Source organism: Triturus cristatus, chromosome 9, assembly GCF_964204655.1.
Source record: "Triturus cristatus chromosome 9, aTriCri1.1, whole genome shotgun sequence".
NCBI classification, from domain to species: Eukaryota; Metazoa; Chordata; class Amphibia; order Caudata; family Salamandridae; genus Triturus; species Triturus cristatus.
In genome coordinates, this window is record NC_140592.1 from 554597439 (window position 1) to 554615405 (window position 17967).

Consider the following 17967-nt stretch of genomic DNA (forward strand, 5'->3'; position numbering starts at 1 on the left):
ATGTTGGAAAAAATGTGATTATGTACATTTTTAAACAATTAAATTAGCTAAATTATATATGTGCTAGTAATAAATTATGAAATCCAATGATACATTTTTATTTTTATATAAGCTTTATTTTTGTTGAAGAAAATAGAGAGATTATTGTTTTTTTTTATTTGCAGCATGGAGTATACATTAGTAGAGATACAGCAAATATGCATACATTTGTGTATTTTTGCAATGTTTTAAGGAAAATACAATTTATTGATATCATCACATTTTATAACAGAAGTATTGATAATTACAAAAAAACATACATAACATTTATTACTTTTTTACATTGTTTGCAAATAAACATATTCTTGCAGTATTCATATAATAATGTGTTTGTTGGCTATATACATAAAAAAAATCGTTGCATATGTCATTTCTGAAGAATATTGTGTCATTTGTATTTTGTTGTTGTACATAATTAGTACATGACAAATAGTATATTTTTATGCTATGTCTTTTTAATGATGATTAATAATATTATTGTAGGAAATGTTAATATTATTAATGTTTATATTTTATAATTATATGAAAAAAAATGTTTTCAACATGTACGTTTTGTAAATAAAATTTAATTAATAACATACATTTTATTATAGTTTGTACAGTTGTGAAAAAAATATTACTGTATTATATTCATAATAATAATGTATTTTTAATTATTAATGAATATAATTTTTAAAGGTATTGTTTATTAGAAAATCATTTTTAAGAATTTAGATAAATTTTGGTTATTTTTATATCTCATTATAAGGATGTTTTTTATTGTTTTAATATATTTACACTGATTTAAGTAGGGATTTTCATTTGAATGGGATTATTTTGTAACCGCTTCATGTTATTTTGGGTCATTTTGGACTGAGGAAGCTCGCGGTTGGAAGCTGCGTCGCGTTGAGCAAGGTAAGGGATGTTTTAAGTATTAAGTGTTATTAAATACTTATGTTTAGGGTAGTTAGGATGTTTATAGTGTATTGATTGATAATGTTAAATGTTTTGGGTGTTTTTGAGGTGTTAGTAATGATTTAGTTACGTGTGGTTGTTTACTGGTTGTGACGTAGTTTTAGAAGTAAATATCGTGATTAAATATGTGTTGATTTAAATGATGTAATTGTATTTATTTCATGTATTTGGGTGTGATTGTCTGGGTGGGTATGTTGTGTTCTTTTTTCAGGTAAATGTTCATCGATGTTTTTTCGAAGACGAAGACGCGTTTTTTTTTTTTAAGTGTGTGTTACTTGATTTAAGTAATATTGTTAACACACTTTTTAACTTTTTACGGGATATCATGGAGCGTTTTTTTTTTTATTTTTTACTTCTTTTCGGGTTTTTTAGGGTTTGGATATTATGATGGAAAGAGAGACGTTATTTTTTTATTTTAGAAAGTGTGTTTTAGTTAATGAAACTAATAAAGTTATCACACTTTTTTTAACCTGGATTTCCAGGATCGTTTGTTACTATTTTGACCTATTTTTCGGGTTTTGAGGGTTTCACGTTTTTGGATTTGTCGAGGATGGATTTACATTGGATGTGTTCATTTTTTCATTTTTGGTGGGGCAAATTTGTTATTATTACTATGGATTGACATACAAATGGAAGGAGTCTTGCTTGGTGGAATTCATCTTGTATGGCTACATCAATGGTAAGTTATATTTTGTTATAATTTGGGTGGGAAATGTTATTATAGTTTATTGTTATATATATTATATTTACAGAAATAATATTTAATTGTACATATATATTTTCTATATGAAAATGAAATGTATCTGACAATTATATATTATTTAGGAAAATATAGTATTATTATATGATTGCAATTGTTTATTGTATTGACCAATTTCTTTGATTAGCTGTGTGTATGTTAATTATAAAATGCTTTTGGCTATTAGTGATAGGTAGTCTAGGCCACTTGTTGATGGGTATAGGTTTACTTGACTTTGTAGTAGATCAAACATTTGTTTGGTTTGTTTAGTTAATTTAGGACCTATTTGAGTAACAGATTGTTGAATCCGTAATTCTTGGTAGCTTTGTTCTTTTTGTAGAGATTCCAGGAGTTTTTGTAGGGTAGGTTTCCCTCTGCTTGTAGTTGCTTGGAAGGCATTATGCCATCCTTCAACACTATTGTTTGTTTTGGATTGTTTATTTAAGGTACTCAGGTATACATTCCACCAAGGAATGTGGAACTTTGGTTGTCTTCTATGTCCTGATCGAAGTAGTCTAGGAGTTGGCTTAATTTGTCTTCGTTCTTTTTGTAATAGGAACTTTCTATTAGAATATTATAGTGTTCTGCTACATCTGTTACAGGTACGTATGCTAGTGCTATTAGTTTTTTAACCTGGTAGGCAAAAGTACTATCTGTAGCGTATTGTACACTTAGGTGCCGATCACGATCCGGTAAAAAATATCCCCGTGCGACTCGTATCCGGTCTTTTTACCGTACGAATCGTACAAGTGCCGTACGAACTGGCAATCACGATTCGCATGGTAAAAAGTCCATACGAACCGCATTGGGAATCATTCCCCACACGTCCTCGGGTCGGAAAATGTGTCCGACACGTCCTCGGACGATTTACCGTACAAACGTGAAAGGTGAAGTCCGACCGAGGAATCACGATCCATCCCGTGCGTTCGAGGTTACAACCGGATGGAAAAATCACCGTCCGCACCGAACTCCCATAGCAACCATGGAGACGTGCCCGCATACGCGCCCCCAGCCCCCGTAGGTACGCGCCGACCCCCCCCAGCCCCCGTAGGAACGCGCCGACCCCCCCAGCCCCCGTAGGTACGCGCCGAACCCCCCTGTATGTACACCCGTGTACGTGTCGAACCCCCCCGTGTCCGTTCGAGTCGAACCCCCCCGTGTCCGTTCGAGTCGAACCCCCCCGTGTACGTTCGAGTCGAACCCCCCCGTGTACATTCGAGTCGAACCCCCACCCGTGTATGTACGGTGCGTACCCCCCGTGTATGTACGGTGCGTACCCCCCCGTGTACGTTCGAGTCGAACCCCCCCGTGTACGTTCGAGTCGAACCCCCCCGTGTACGTTCGAGTCGAACCCCCCCGTGTACGTTCGAGTCGGCACGTACCTACGGGGGCTGGGGGGGGTCAGCGCGTACCTACGGGGGCTGGGGGGGGGTCGGCGCGTACCTAAGGGGGGCTGGGGGGGGTACGGTGCGTACCGGGCCACCTACTCTGGTCGATTCGCGCCGTACTTCGCTTTTGCGGCACTTTTTGGGTGCCGTGAAAATATTGCCGTCCGGACTGCTGTCGGTTCGAATCGTAATTCCTGGGTCGTGAAACGCTGCCTGAAAGCGTCCCGACGTCACGTCGCAGCATTCCCGGATCACATTCGTATGTATATTTTCGTCGGTCGGTGTTTTTTACGATTCGTACGGAAATGGTGTTTCCGTGCGAATCGTAATTCCATGTATGTAAAGTTTTACGACCGGGTACGAGTCGGACGGGGAAAACGCTCCGACCGACGGTTCGTACCCGGTTTTTACCGGATCGTAATCGGCACCTTAGTGTGGACTTTTGCAGATGTCTCCATAGACTCTGGTTAAAATGATAATAGCAACCTTGGATTGCTGTGTGTGGATAATTTTTTAGTATTGAATTGATCATGGCTAATTCGAAATCAATAATTATTTTTTGAGGGAAATAATTATTGGTTTCTTCTTTAATTTTGGTTAAAATTTCTATGTATGTTGTTTGCTGTTTATTTGGTAAGAGGGCATAGATGAATGGAATGTTAGAATGTTGGTACAATCCATGCACTGTGTATAGTTGGTAGAATGGTTTTGGACAAACTTTAAAAGTTCCATCCATCATCCAAGTGTCACATTGTTGTAATTTCACTAAATTGTTGCAGTAGCAAACATAATTATTCTTTTATCAGGAGATTTGTTATCAAAATAAATAAATGGTTCATTAGTGTGAGTTATGCTTAGTTCTGGGGGAATGATTACTGTCTCAAATGTTTTAGGGGTAGGTAGAGTTTTGGTAGTTAGTTTTTTTTGTCTAGCAATAGTTCTTTTTAAACAATCAATTGGGGGTAATTGTGCTGATGCATGGTGTGGTATTTTTAATAATTGTTCTTTGAGTATTTGGGTGGTGGGTTTATCAGTGCTAGTACTTGCTTCTTTAATGTTTTCAAGAGCATTTCTAACTTCTATCTCTGTTATATTGGGGGTGTGATTATGTTCTTTTACAGAAAGAACAGTGGTTTCTTTTGTAATAGCTCTACCATAGCATTTGTTTGAGTAGTATTTGCTACATTTCCAAAACATTTTCAGACCACTTTGCTTTTCTTGTGTATATACATAACCCATATAACATAACAACATTTTATTTTTTTGAGACGTTATAAATTCTGCACCTTCAGTCATGTTGTTCTGTATTATGCTAGGAGAGATGAAAAAATATTTTGTAAATATAAACAATGTTATAGATATTTTGAATATATTTAAATTTTAGTGAATATACTTACAATGTTTAATTTGATGTGTTGAAAGATGTTAATTAGCTGATTTCAAGCTTTCAGTTGAATCTTGGAGATAGATTTTCTGTTGATAAGAGAAAAAAATTAGTTAATAGTTGGATACATTTTTTTGAATGTGATACTGTTTTAAGGGGAAAGTAACATTCTGGCTGCGTATTTTAGGCTGTTTAATGATTGAGGTTTATATACTTACTTATTTCTTTGGTCCAGTAGGTTATTGCGTAGAAGGTAGTTTTGGATGGTTCAGTGGTTTTCTGTAGAGGAGAGAAATAAGGAATAAATATGTTTTAGAATTATTTTTTTAATTAATACTTGTAGGTGGGTAGGAAACATTTAAAATATACTTACATTGATTAATATTAGAGTTGTGGGGATGTCCAAAATATTTCTGTTTGTTTAGAAGGTATCTATAGAGGAGATATGAATGTAATTAAATAAAGTGTAGTAAATGCATTTATAGAAATAGTTTCAGCTGTAGCATTCTAGATTTGTTGCTTTATCAATAGAGTTTAACTTACTTTCTGTAGTTGTAAAATTTTCTTTTGGACTGTAAATCTTCTTTCAGGAAACAGTTGAGTAGAGTTTCATCTTATTTCTTCTTTTCAGTTTGTCGTGTGAAAGAGATGTTGAAATGTTGTGTTTTTATAGTGTGCAATTAATCAGTTGCTTCATTTCATTGGTTTAATTTGAAATGTGAACATGTCATTGGTCCACCTTGATTTGTTTTTTATTTTCTGGCTGTTTGTTTCCATGTAAGGGAAACACTAATTAGCAACTTATTAGTAGTAAGTTATTGTTTATTTGTAGTATTAAATGCTTTAAAGATATTTGTAAATGTGGTTTACTGCATGTATAATAATTATAACATTATTTATGTAGTGAAATGTATTCATATTGTTTATGGAATGTTTATTTTTAAATGTATGTGTTTGAACGAAAATTTTAATGTTATTTAAGTGTTTTATTATGTATTACAATGTTAATGTATGTGTTGTGCTTAAAGTATATTTTCTTCATAGTTTTTTAGATAGTCGATATTGTGAAATATTCTATATTTTGGTTGTCTATATTTCTGATTTTGATAATTTTGTCATTTACATAGTCATTTAAGAGTAGACGATAATTTTGTTCACGATATTTATAAGTTCGATATAATGATATACGATATTTTGTAAAGACGATATTGTGTACTCGATATTTTAGTATTTTCTTTAATAAGTATGGTGAGTCGATAATATTGTAGTCGATAATTTAGCAACGATATTTTAAGTAGTCAATATTTTGGTAATCGATATTATGTCAGTGATCCATGTATTTATTTGTAAATAGCACCACACAGTAAGCCAAATGCACCTAACATAGCAGACTCTAACATATGAATAATATGATTGAACATACAATCAAGGCAAATATATATATGAGAAATATATATATGTATGGATATAAGAATCAGAAAATAAGAAGGAAAGGAAAGAATTCAGAAAAGAATCAAGAGACAGTTAGTAGCAGAGACACCTCACCTAATGCTCCATCATTTCACCACGCTTTGCTCAAGGGGAGTCCATTGCTTGAACCGGGTGAAAGCTCAGAGGTGACCCCACTTTTTCCATGACAGCACGTCTGCTTCAAGGATGAACTTCCACCAAGCCAGTGTAGACTCCCCTTTTTAATACACATTCAAAACACAGCGAAGCTTCTAGCAAGCCACGCCCCCTAGTTCTCATGAGAGCCCAATACCAGCTTGCTTCAAGGTCAGAGCAACGGTTGATCAGGCCCTTGCTATGACTAAAAGTCAAACCATGTACATTCCTCTGATAAGAACCAGTTTTCTCTAGTCAGTAAAATGTGAAAAACAGGAGGAAAGAGCAGACCATGCCCTCCCCACTTTGCAGCTTCGTGCAGGCACAGAAAATGGCTTCAGAGTTAGTTAAGCCATGCACACAAAGGCCCAAAGCAAGATGGAATTGAAAAGCAAGATGACATGAGACCATGTCAAAGGAGCACCTATAATTCTCATCTACACAACTTACAAGCACCACTGTGCACACAGAAAAGTTTGAAGCAAGGTAAAGTCAGAAGACAGAATGACATTAGACCACGTCAAAGCCAATAGGTCAAAGTCATAATTCACCTAAACCAAATAACATTATACACTTAATCCCTCAGTATACAACATTGAGCACATGTGTGCACCACCACCCACAAGACTGCACCTCAACATCCCATACCTTCTATTCTTGGAAAGACTATTCCACTAAAAGGCAGAAGAAAAGCAGGCATATGCAAACCCATCTAAGGTAACATAGCACACTTAAGTCAGTACAGAATGGTGGTGGTTGAGGGTCATCATAGGGTGTCAGACCACAAAAGTGGCTGATTCACTACAGTCACTGAACATGTCATGAGTGAGGCTATGTGAGGTCATAAACAGTGCATGTGGGGTGTAAGTTAGAGCTAGCTCAGGTAACTATAACTGCTGAATTTCACTGGTTTTCTACAAGTGAAATCTGAACCTAACTATACCATCCCCATTACCTTTGGGGGTTTTTTGTGAATGTAAATATATAGCAACATTCTCAGTCCTCAGTTTGCGATTCTCCCACAGGATTGATGCAGACAAAAAACACTGTTCACAGTCTTATTTATTTGCCATTGCCCAAAGTACGCCGTAACGAGTTTCGGCTATCACTGACGGCCTTGATCACATAACATATGCACCGCCATCTTGTCAATTTGCATATAATGCGTTATCATGGAAACTGAACAAACACAGCATATCAGCTTGCGTTGCTTGGCACTTCGTTTAATTAAATCGTAACCAATAGTATAATTCATCTTATGTAAAAATGTAACATTTCTAAGACAATAATACATCTTGAATTTAAAATCATTCATTGCATATTATCACAGTTCAATTGCACAATTGAGCCCTATTGGGCCGAAACTGAAGAAACACTGCCTATCACTGTGTGTTTCGTGGCAATTCACTACATTAATATGTGACCAGTGATGTGATTTGTCTTGTGCGCAAAAGCATTTCTAAGACATTAATAAATCATGATTTATTTATTTTTAAACTTGTTTTATTCAATAAATCATGAATTTAAAATAATTGATTGCATATGATCTCAGTTATATTTCACAATTGAGCCCAAATGGGCAAATTCATTGTTACACTAATCATTGACAAAGAAACAATTATGTCATGCACACTCAACTAATATATGCCACAACTAATAGCCAAACGGATCATGTTAAACACATTTTACATTTTCACGATTCCTCATTGGTATATTAAAACAAGCTTAGAAGAGAATTGACAATAAGCCCAATCTAAGATGCATTCAACTGGAAAGGTGAGACTACCACATCCTTGTCAAGCATTCATGAGGTGAAAAACTACAAAATAAAGGAGCAGAACAATCAAAAAAGTAGTCAAATGATCATAACGAGCTCATTGAGAGGATCTGCTCAGATGAGACTTCTTCATTTGTTACAAACAGGCATAAAGCTCCTCATGGGTACTAAGCCCACTTGGGAACTTTGAATCAAGATTAAGAATGTAGTTGGTCTTGAGTTGCCTTAGCATTTTATCTTGATCTCCCATGTCTGTTGCTATGGATAGCATTGATCACAAAATACAGCATCTGCATCACATTGCTGTCATGAAATTTTGAACAGTGCCTTGCCACTGTAAATGTCTGAATTGCTCACATGTGTTGCAGTATGCGCATGTGGACATGTAGCACTGTGCTGCTGACATGCTGCAGAGTGCAGCTGCGTGTCAATACATGTACTTTGAAATCAGTCTTGCAGTTGAAGGTGCTTCCAGGTCTTTATTTTACTTTTACATTCTAGAACTTAAGATTTAGGGCCTTATGTAGGTGGGCTTGCATTTACCACTTCATAAATACCGAATCATACCGATTCGGTATTTATGAAGTGGTAAATGCAATGTAGGTAATGAGTCGGTAAATATTACCGATTCGGAATAATTCGGTAATTACTGAATCGGTATTTACCGATTCGGTAATAAGGCATACCTTCCCATTGATGGGAAGGTATGCCTCATTACCGAATCGGTAAATACCGATTCGGTAATGGGGGAGCACATGCAAGGGTGGCAGGGTGTCACATTGACACCCTGTTGCACCCCTGATTCGGCCATGTGGCACATGTGGCGCACATACATGCCCTAAGGGAATGTATGTCTGCCACATTGCACACTTAAACGTGCACAAAAATGCTTTTTGTCACCTATTCGTCATTTACCACCAACCTGTAGTTGGTGGTAAATAACAAATCCCCACACCCACCACACACTCCCCCTACATCTCATTTCATGATTCGGTATTTACCGAATCGGTAAATTTACCGAATCGGTAATATTACCGATTCGGTAAATACCGAATCATGAAATTCTCCCCCTACATCTCAAAAGCCAAAATACTGGTCGGTAACGGTATAATTACCGAAAATCGGCCGTTACCGACCGGTATTTGGCTTCCTACATGAGGCCCTTAGTGTGGAATATTCCTGAACCCCTTGTGCCACCGGAGCGTTGCTTTTTGTGTTGCTACGGCCAGTGCAAATCAAAATATCATATCTATGCGTGGCTTCGAATGGCCTCATAGATTTGGAGCAAGGCAAGGCGGTGGAAATCACTGCGTTGCCTTATTCTGCGCTGGGGTGGGTGTTCCGTGGGCGTTGCTGTGGGTTTTCCCATGCAACACCCATAGATTTTGACACTTCCCCACATTTACAAGAGCATGTAATCCTAGGTGAGTACCAAAACCCTACGCCTCCCAAGGTGAGTCGTAACGAGGAGTAATATATTTATTTCTCCACACTTTTCCCTCTTTTATGTGTGCTGCATTCTGCAGCACACATAAAAAGAGGAACAAGCCTTTTAGGATTGTTTCTGTGCAGAAAGGAGCCTTTTGTTGCACTAAAACAATCCTGCCACCAACACAGGCACCCTTGCTCTATGGTTTTAGGTGTCCCTGCGTTTGTGCTAGGCTGCCGAAACTGCACATGGGCAGGGGGAAAGGACAGGAATGTACCATATTGCATAAATGCTTTGCATTCCTGCCCATTCACTTTGGCGTAGGGCAGCACAGCAAGGTGACTTGCTGCGCTGCCCTACTTCGAACCCTTTTAAATGAGGGCCTGTGTACCTTAAAGGCCCTAGCAGTGACAGAGGGCAATCCCCCGAAGCACTGTGAAGCAACCAACACATATTCTTTTGAGACTTCTCTAGAGTGATCAGCCACCAGTACCCTGCTATATAAAGGCGCACGCATAGCGTAACCTGTGTGCCTCTTTTATTCTGCACATGCCTGATATAATTTGGAATATGTCTCTTGGAGCATAGTGCCAAGATTTTAATTTGTTAATATAATGGAGCTTCTCCAAGTACCAAGTTTCATAAAACAGTTCTCTAGAGCTCGTTTAAACAATACGGGGCATATTTATTAGCCTCTTGCACCGCCACTATGCTTGGCTTTGAATGGCCTCATAGATATGGAGTAAAGCAAGGCAGCTCAAACCACTGTGCTGCCATACTCTGCTCTCGGGAGGTGTTCCATGGGCATTGCGATGGGTTTTCCCACAAGAAACTCATTGATTTTGACAATTCCCCAGATTCTATGAGAGCATGTAAACCTAGGGAAGTACCAAAGCCTTACTCCTCCCAAGATGAGGCGTAACAAGGAGAAATATCTTTATTTATCCTCGTTTTACCCCGTTTTATGTGTGCTGAATTCTGCAGCACACATAGAAAGAGGAAACCACCTCTTAGAATTGTTTCTGTGCAGGAAGGGGCCCCTTCCTGCTCAAAAAAATCCTGCAGACAATACAGGTACCCTTGCACCATGGTGTAAGGGTGCCTGTGTTGGAGCTAGGCTGCCGAAACGGCGCCAGTGCAGGGGGAAAGGACAGGAATGCTCCATAGTGCTTTGGTGTAGGGAGAGCAGCAAAATGACTTGCTGCGCTGCCCAATGCCAAAACCCCATAAATGAGGCCTTACATGTCTTTTATTTTTAGTGTAATTGTCTCACCAGATTTCTCTCCAGTTTATCAAAAAATACCTTAAACAGAGATAAATCATGCTTGGGACGGTAACTTAGAGCTCCACATATCCGGTGCTCATAAAGAGTTTTAACAACTTTCCACCACCAGCGCTAAAAAATCACTAGTTACAAATGTCCAATGGCCAGTGCTTCATCAGCAATCCGTACAGATTCCACATCCAATGATGCTGACTAGTTCCTATGGCTCACCCAAAACCAATGCTCCTTCACCATTCCCTACGACTCTCTCATGGTTCCACCTCAATTCCTACCAATTCCCATCAGACAATACACCCAGCAACCTACAGTCCTATAGTTTTTTAGCCTAATTTGTGCATTTTGATGAGTCACATGTGCAGTTAACATTCCTTCAGCAAGTGAGTTTAAGCGCTTCTGTTGTCCTCACCTGATCACTGATAAAGATGGACATGTCCATATTGTCATCAACGTCCTTGCTGCTGTGATCCTTCAACAGGATGTCCCTAGTCAAGATAGAGATGGCTCTCATCATGAAGGAGAGAAACAGGTTCATGTGGATGTAGTTCCGAGTACACCTCAGCTTCCTGCATATACAAGTGAGAGAAAAGGGGACATCTGTCATTCGATAAAGGCTAGGAAGGTTTACATCCAACTGAGCACCCTAGGGCTCAAGCAAATTGACAATATACACCTTTAGAGTAAATGCTCAAGAAACGCTAATCAAGTGTGATGGAAGGAGAAAGTGCAAAGCACATGTCTGTGTAGGAGCATGCTTCCATTGAGAATGGTCTTACAAGGGGAAGAGATAGCGCTCCTTTATCATAGCAGTGTGTGAGTGAGACACCCAAGACTTGGTATGGGTCTGCCACTGGACGAGTGTAAGAAGGGTTCCTCCTTGATGGCTCTAGAACTACAGCAATATGTCAGGATATCTCCAGCGGAGCCTGGTATGTGTGTTTGCATGACTGTTGGTTTCCCCACCATACATAGGAGAAGAGGATAGGTGGATACACAAGCGGGTTAGCAATACTCAGAATTAAATTAAGAGCAATATTGTGTTTTTGAGAGATGTTGGAGGTGCATATATTTATGTGCCAAGTAGGGGTCTCGCTTACCTTTTAGGAATAAGCTTGTTAAGTCAGGTGTGGGTGTGGCCTGCTAGTGCTGCCCATGTCTGTTGGCATGCTTGAATCTTTGCACTTGCAGAGAGTCACTCACTTCTGCCATGCCATTGAGTCCTACTGTCAGGCCTGCTTTAGTCATTTTTGTCCTTGCCTCAAGTCATCATGGCACACATACTAATGGACTTTACCATTGCTAGACTGAACTTAATGGTCACCAGCAGATGTAAGTCCCTTACTCAGCTGCAAGGCATGTTATTTTCTCCCCCAAGTGACAGCCTCATAAAGCGTGACAACAAGGGTGATACTGCCCTGTGACCACTGGAGATCGTAGCATTGTCACCCCACCATTACACTCTATTCTGTAGTAAGTTGGATAGGAGGATAAGAGAAGAGAATCTATCTTGGAATTGCTGCGTGTGTGTAAAATACACAGTGATAGAGAGAGTCAGGGTTGCTTATGGGAGCCCTGGGTCACTTTCGCACCACGTTAAGCGGTACATGCGTGACAAAGGGCCCTGCATCAGATTTATGAAACCATGCAAAGCCACCCTTTCATGGCTTTGAGTGACCTCATAAATCTTGATTAAGGCGACACAGTGCAAATCACTGTGTCACCTTACTCAGGAGGTGTTCCATAGGTGTTGCGGTGGGTGTTTCCACGCAACACCTATGGATTTTGACACTACCCAGATTTACAAAATCATGTAAACCTAGGGAAGCTCCAAATCCTTACGCCTCCCGAGGTGAGGCGTAACGAGGAGCAATATGTTTATTTCTCAATGTTTTTCCTCTTTGCATCTGCAGCACACATAGAATGATGAATATGCCTCTTATGATTGTTTCTGTGCAGGAAGGTGCCCCTTATTGCACAAAAGCAATCCTGCATGCAATGGAGGCACCCTTAAACCATGGTGCAAGGGTGCCTATGTTGGTGCTAGGCTGCTGAAACAGCACCAGCGCAGGGAGAAAGGACAGGAATGCACCGCATTGCATAAATATGGTGCATTCCTGTCCTTTCACTTTGCTGTAAGATAGTGCAGCAAGGTGCCTTGCAGTGCTGCTCTGCACCAAAATCCCATAAATAAGATCCTTAGTCAAGATCAACAGACATGTTGACTCCTCCAGAATTTAAGAATGAGTTGTAGCTTTGCACCAAATATGGTAACATGCATTGATGCCATGCTATCAAAGTTGCTTCAAGAACATAAATTCACTTATGTTTTACTAATTGCCATTACACTGTTTATATTAATCATTTACGTTTTTGATTGTACAACTGATTAAAGTTTTTGTAAGCATTAACATTATTGCACCCTCACATATTTCAAAGATACTGTCATTTTGCCTTCCTTTGATATATATTGCACATACTAGCTCAACAGTCTTGGTAAGTGTAGCCTCATTGAAGCTGGCTCAACGAAGTGAGGATTGTAAAATGTGTAAATTCTTTTACTCAAGAAATTGTATCAGATTCTCAAGGTCTTCTCACATTCTTCCCATGAGAAGAGACTGTAACATGTTCATATGAGTCTATGGGCCAGATGTACGACGTAAAATTGTATGCGCAAACGGGTTTGTACTGCGTGTATTGTGTGTACTGTGTAATAGTGTATTGTGACTCGCTATTAGGAAGGGGCATTCCCTTCCTAATAGCGACCGCAGAGCCATGTATGAATGTTTTGGGACTGCAATTGTGGTCACAATCACTCGCAAATTACCGCCCTCTTCAAGAGGGCGGTAATGCATGATGAGGTCCGGTGGGGCCCATACTGCCGGTGAAGGCGGCTGACTGATGCGCTCTCCCTGACTTTTCTCCCAGAGTCCCGGATGCTCCCGCATGCTTCCGCTTCACTCTTCATTCAATCTGCCTGGAGAGTTTGCGCGCTTCTGTGATCTGAGGGCTTGTCGCACTGACCTGATACATTGTGGCAGCTACCCTTCACAGAGAGAAGAATGCCTGGCAGACTATTTCTGCTCTAAATTGCCTGCAACTGATGCCTTGACTTTGACTTGCCTTACTCCTTACTAGTTGCCTTTTGTCCGGGTGCAGAGGAGTGACGCCCCGGACTGGGTAAGTGTTTTCACCTTAACCTTCCCGGCAAGCAATGGCGGCTCAAATTGAGCTTTGGACTGTGAGCAGATCCCTGGGGTAGTGATGATCGCATTGGCCAGACTATTTGACTTTGATCTGGGGACTCTTTAGTTGGTCTTTATGCCTGATCTCTGAGGCCTGCATCGAGGGCACCCATTTTGTTTGCTCATTTCCCAGAACTGCTCCCTGGCATCCATTTTGTGTCCCCTGGGCTTGAAGCCCCCTACCCGATCCCTATGCTCAGCTGGGCTTAGAAATAGAAATGGGCTGCTCCATTCTCTTCCTTGGTGGCCATCTTGGATTGGTTTTGTGTTCATTCTCTCACACCTGCTCAGACCATAGAATCTGATAAGTGCTGACTGCCTACACTCCCTGCCTATGGGAATTTTACTGGAGTTGCCTTGTGGACATTGTCTCCTCCCAATATGGCAGGCATTGAAAAGTGCTAAAACACCCCCTGCATTTGGAATGTCCTCCTGGATTGGGCCAAATGATGCTTACTGTAAAAGCATGGTTGGTGGGGCCCTGATCTCTTTTGAGTTTAGGGTATACACTGCTATAAATGTTTTATACTGCAGTTAATATGGCACTTTAGAGTTTATTATATATACTTCATATAATTGTATGATAACTACCACCACAGCCTACTGCTTGATTCCGGATTGCGACTTGGCGTTTCTACCATTCAACCATGCGCCCGCCTAACCCCACCTGGAACTCGAATCTCGTGCGTTATGTACCCAACTCCTGGTCCATTAACTACCCAGACAAAATGACCAGTAATGCAAAAAAGAACTTCAAGCACAGTACTCTAAAACAGCACCTGGAAACACTCATTGTAGATAACTACCACAAAGTGACCAACGGCAACACGAAAACTAACTTCATTTTTTACACTAATCGCCCGACTAAATGGAAAAACACCTTCTCTCTTCACCTTCAAGTCACCAAGTCAGTAATCATTCCCTATGGTGAAAAAATCTCCACTACCATCTCCCCGATCTTCGAAGGGGAACTCACCATTTCCATCTACAGAACTGGAACTATTCTCATACAGGCCACCGACCCGCACCTCACCACTTTTGACCGCCACTTCCCAACACTTCTCTCCTCGTTAACTCAACTGAGCCATCAAACCCTATCTCCCCTATCCCCCACCACCCTCACTCATAACGTGGAACTGATCTAATCTCCCTGCCCTGAAGAACCTCTCTTCAACTCATGGACATCCACCCTCACTCACTACAATCACACTACCCCTATCATTACTCTCCGCCACCAACCACCCACCATTATTACATCAACTGATCACACCAGGAACAACAAACTCACAATTAACAAACACCACAAGGCTGATCTCGATCTTGACAGCTCGGACTCTAACCTCAGCCCTCCCATGACTGAATTCCCCACAGGCACTCCCCTCTCGACCCCTGATAATCTGAACCCTCCCTCACAAACTATCCCTTCCTTCAACACAGACCCTTTTCCCCCGACCCTTACTTACCCCTTGTCCAAAGTCATCTCCAATCCAGCAGTCACTCTCCCCCCTACTTCCACTGCATACTCCCCTTCCGATGTCCCACATCCACAGGCACAACCTGTCTCCACCGCTCACCTCACTGACAACCCCCGTGACATCCCCATGTCCAACGTCTTCACCAATCCAGCAGACACTTTCCCCCTATTATCACTGCCCACTCCCCTTCCGCTGTCGCACACCCACTTACACAACCTGCCTCCACCACTAATCTCATTGACATTCCCCCGAACTCTGACTTCCTACCTAGAATTTCTCTCCCTCCTCACTTGGACAGTAGACCCTCTACTCCTCCTCTGAACTCCTTGAATGGGAGCATTACTAATCCGGCTCCCCGCGTCCAACCTCTCCCCTCTCCTAATCCCACTGATTCCATCCAATCCCCAACCCCTGTTCACTCTCCCTCCATAGACCCAAGTCATTCTCGGCCCGTGCCAAAAACCTTAAACTTTTTCAGCTCAATAACACAGCAACTGAACAGAATGGGGCAGAAAATTAACTCCCTTGCTGCCGATTTCCTATACTTACAACAAGACCTTCTCAACAGGATCAAGCCACCATGCTCCCTCTCCCCGGGTAGATTTGCTCCTACCCCCCCCTCAATACCTCTCCCATGGCCCCACAGAGCACCCCTCGACCCTCCAGTCCGTCAGCGAGTCAGGCATTTCGACCCAACTGGGATCGCCACCCCTTTTCGGTACCAAAACCTGCTGAGATCAACAACTCTTACCTCGCTTTGAGCCAGAAGTCAGTCCCTTTCCCCATCCCTGTTATTGTTGGCACTAACAGAATCTCTAAAACTGTCCACTCGCCTCAACGTCCTGCTCAATACTCCTCTATCCACCTAGCTTCCCCCACCATCGAGACTCCCCGCCCTCTCTCTTGCATGCTCCTAAACTGCAGATCAGCAGTACAACACGCCACAGACATTGCTGAAGCTCTTCTCGCTGAAGAAATTGACATTGCTTTCCTCACAGAATCCTGGTTCAATGGCCACTCCACCCCCATTCTTGACATTCTCACCCCTCCAGGGTACAACATCATCAGACAAGACAGGCCGCTCAAAACTGGGGGGGACTAGCCATCATTCACAAAGCTGGAATACAGATTACCAAACTTAAACCTGCAGAATACCTATTGTTTGAATACCTGGGGGTCGAACTCACTGCCAAGGGCACCTCACCCATCAAATTCCACACCATCTACCATCCTCCTGGAGAGCGTACCCTTTTCCCTGAAGAACTAACAGACCTAATAACACGTTTCTCCATGACAGACACAAAAGACATGTTCCTGGGTGACCTCAATATCCACTGGAACGACCCAGAAGACTCCACTGTCCAGAACCTATCCAACCTACTTGAAATATACAACCTCAAACAACTCTGCAATAAACCAGCTCACATCAAAGGTGCAACACTGGATGCGATCATTACCAACAATCAACTGGTGTCTCTAAGAGCGATTTCTCCCATTGACTGGTCAGACCACCACCTCATTTTGTTCAAGATTGATGCACTTGTCAGCCATCAACCTATTTGTGATGACAAACCTAAGCACTGGACCAGAAACATCAAAGAAGTACCTTTACCCGAACTTGAATCCAGGATTCATGCCCATCTACAACTCCAACCCTCCTCCTGGACGGCCGATGACCTCACTACACACTTTAACTCATAAATGACAGAGGTTTTAGACCAAGTAGCCCCACTCAAACTCAAACAAATGAGGCAAACCAAATCTAATCCCTGGTTCAACGTGGATCTTAATAACGAAAGACGTCAACTCAGACAAAAACAGAAAGGTCTTGGAGACTAAACCCCTCGACCTTGCACCTAGCGCAACTTAGATCTGCTCGGCTGGCATGCAAAAAAAACATCTTTAGTGAAAAGGCGTCTTTCTTCCGCAGCCAACTAGATCTGGCGAAAAACAGACCAAGAGAACTCTTCAACATTGTCAAAAGCCAAACAAACTACACTCCCTCTCACAAAATCAAAGCCACCAAAAAGCGATGTGAAGAAATTGCCACCTTCTTCACTAATAAAGTCTCAAATATTGATCAATCCTTCATCCAAACCGCAAACCCTCCTTCCCTCTTAACCTGCCCCCCTTTATCCACCCTTGACCAATCAGAAAGAGTTCTTACCAAGGACAATCAGGTCTGCCTCCAGCTAAAAAACAATACGCATTGATCAGACTTTGAGCTAATGTCAGAAAACTAGGTCTTCAGTATAATTTCTAACCTAAAACCTTCATCCCACACTATAGACCCCCTCCCATCCACAATTATAAAAGAACTCCACCACACCATTTCCCCGTTCTGGACAAAAATCATCAACGCCTCGCTCATCTCAGGCTGTGTCCCAGAGTCCCTTCAACTAGGACAAATCACACCCATTCTCAAGAAACCAGGGACCGACCCTAATGATCTTAACAACCTCAGACCTATCTCCAACCTCCCGTTCCTTGAAAAAACATTGGAGAACTGCGTTCTTCTCCAACTCAACAAACACATTGATTAGTTCAACCTCCTCGACACTTTTCAATCAGGATTCAGGAAAGGTTGTAGCACTGAAACAGCTATGCTCAACAGCTCTGACGATATTCACAGGGCTTTAGATGAAGGTGATGC

General features: G+C 41.2%; 1 protein-coding gene across 1 annotated transcript in view; it reads right to left on the reverse strand.

Moving 5' to 3' along the window:
* GIPR (gastric inhibitory polypeptide receptor) overlaps positions 1-17967 on the reverse strand; it is a 1954711-nt gene that overhangs the window by 1283500 nt on the left and 653244 nt on the right. The window contains exon 5 of the mRNA XM_085627720.1: positions 11007-11163. Within this exon, the coding sequence (XP_085483846.1) occupies positions 11007-11163 (157 nt within the window). The remainder of the gene's footprint in view (positions 1-11006; positions 11164-17967) is intronic.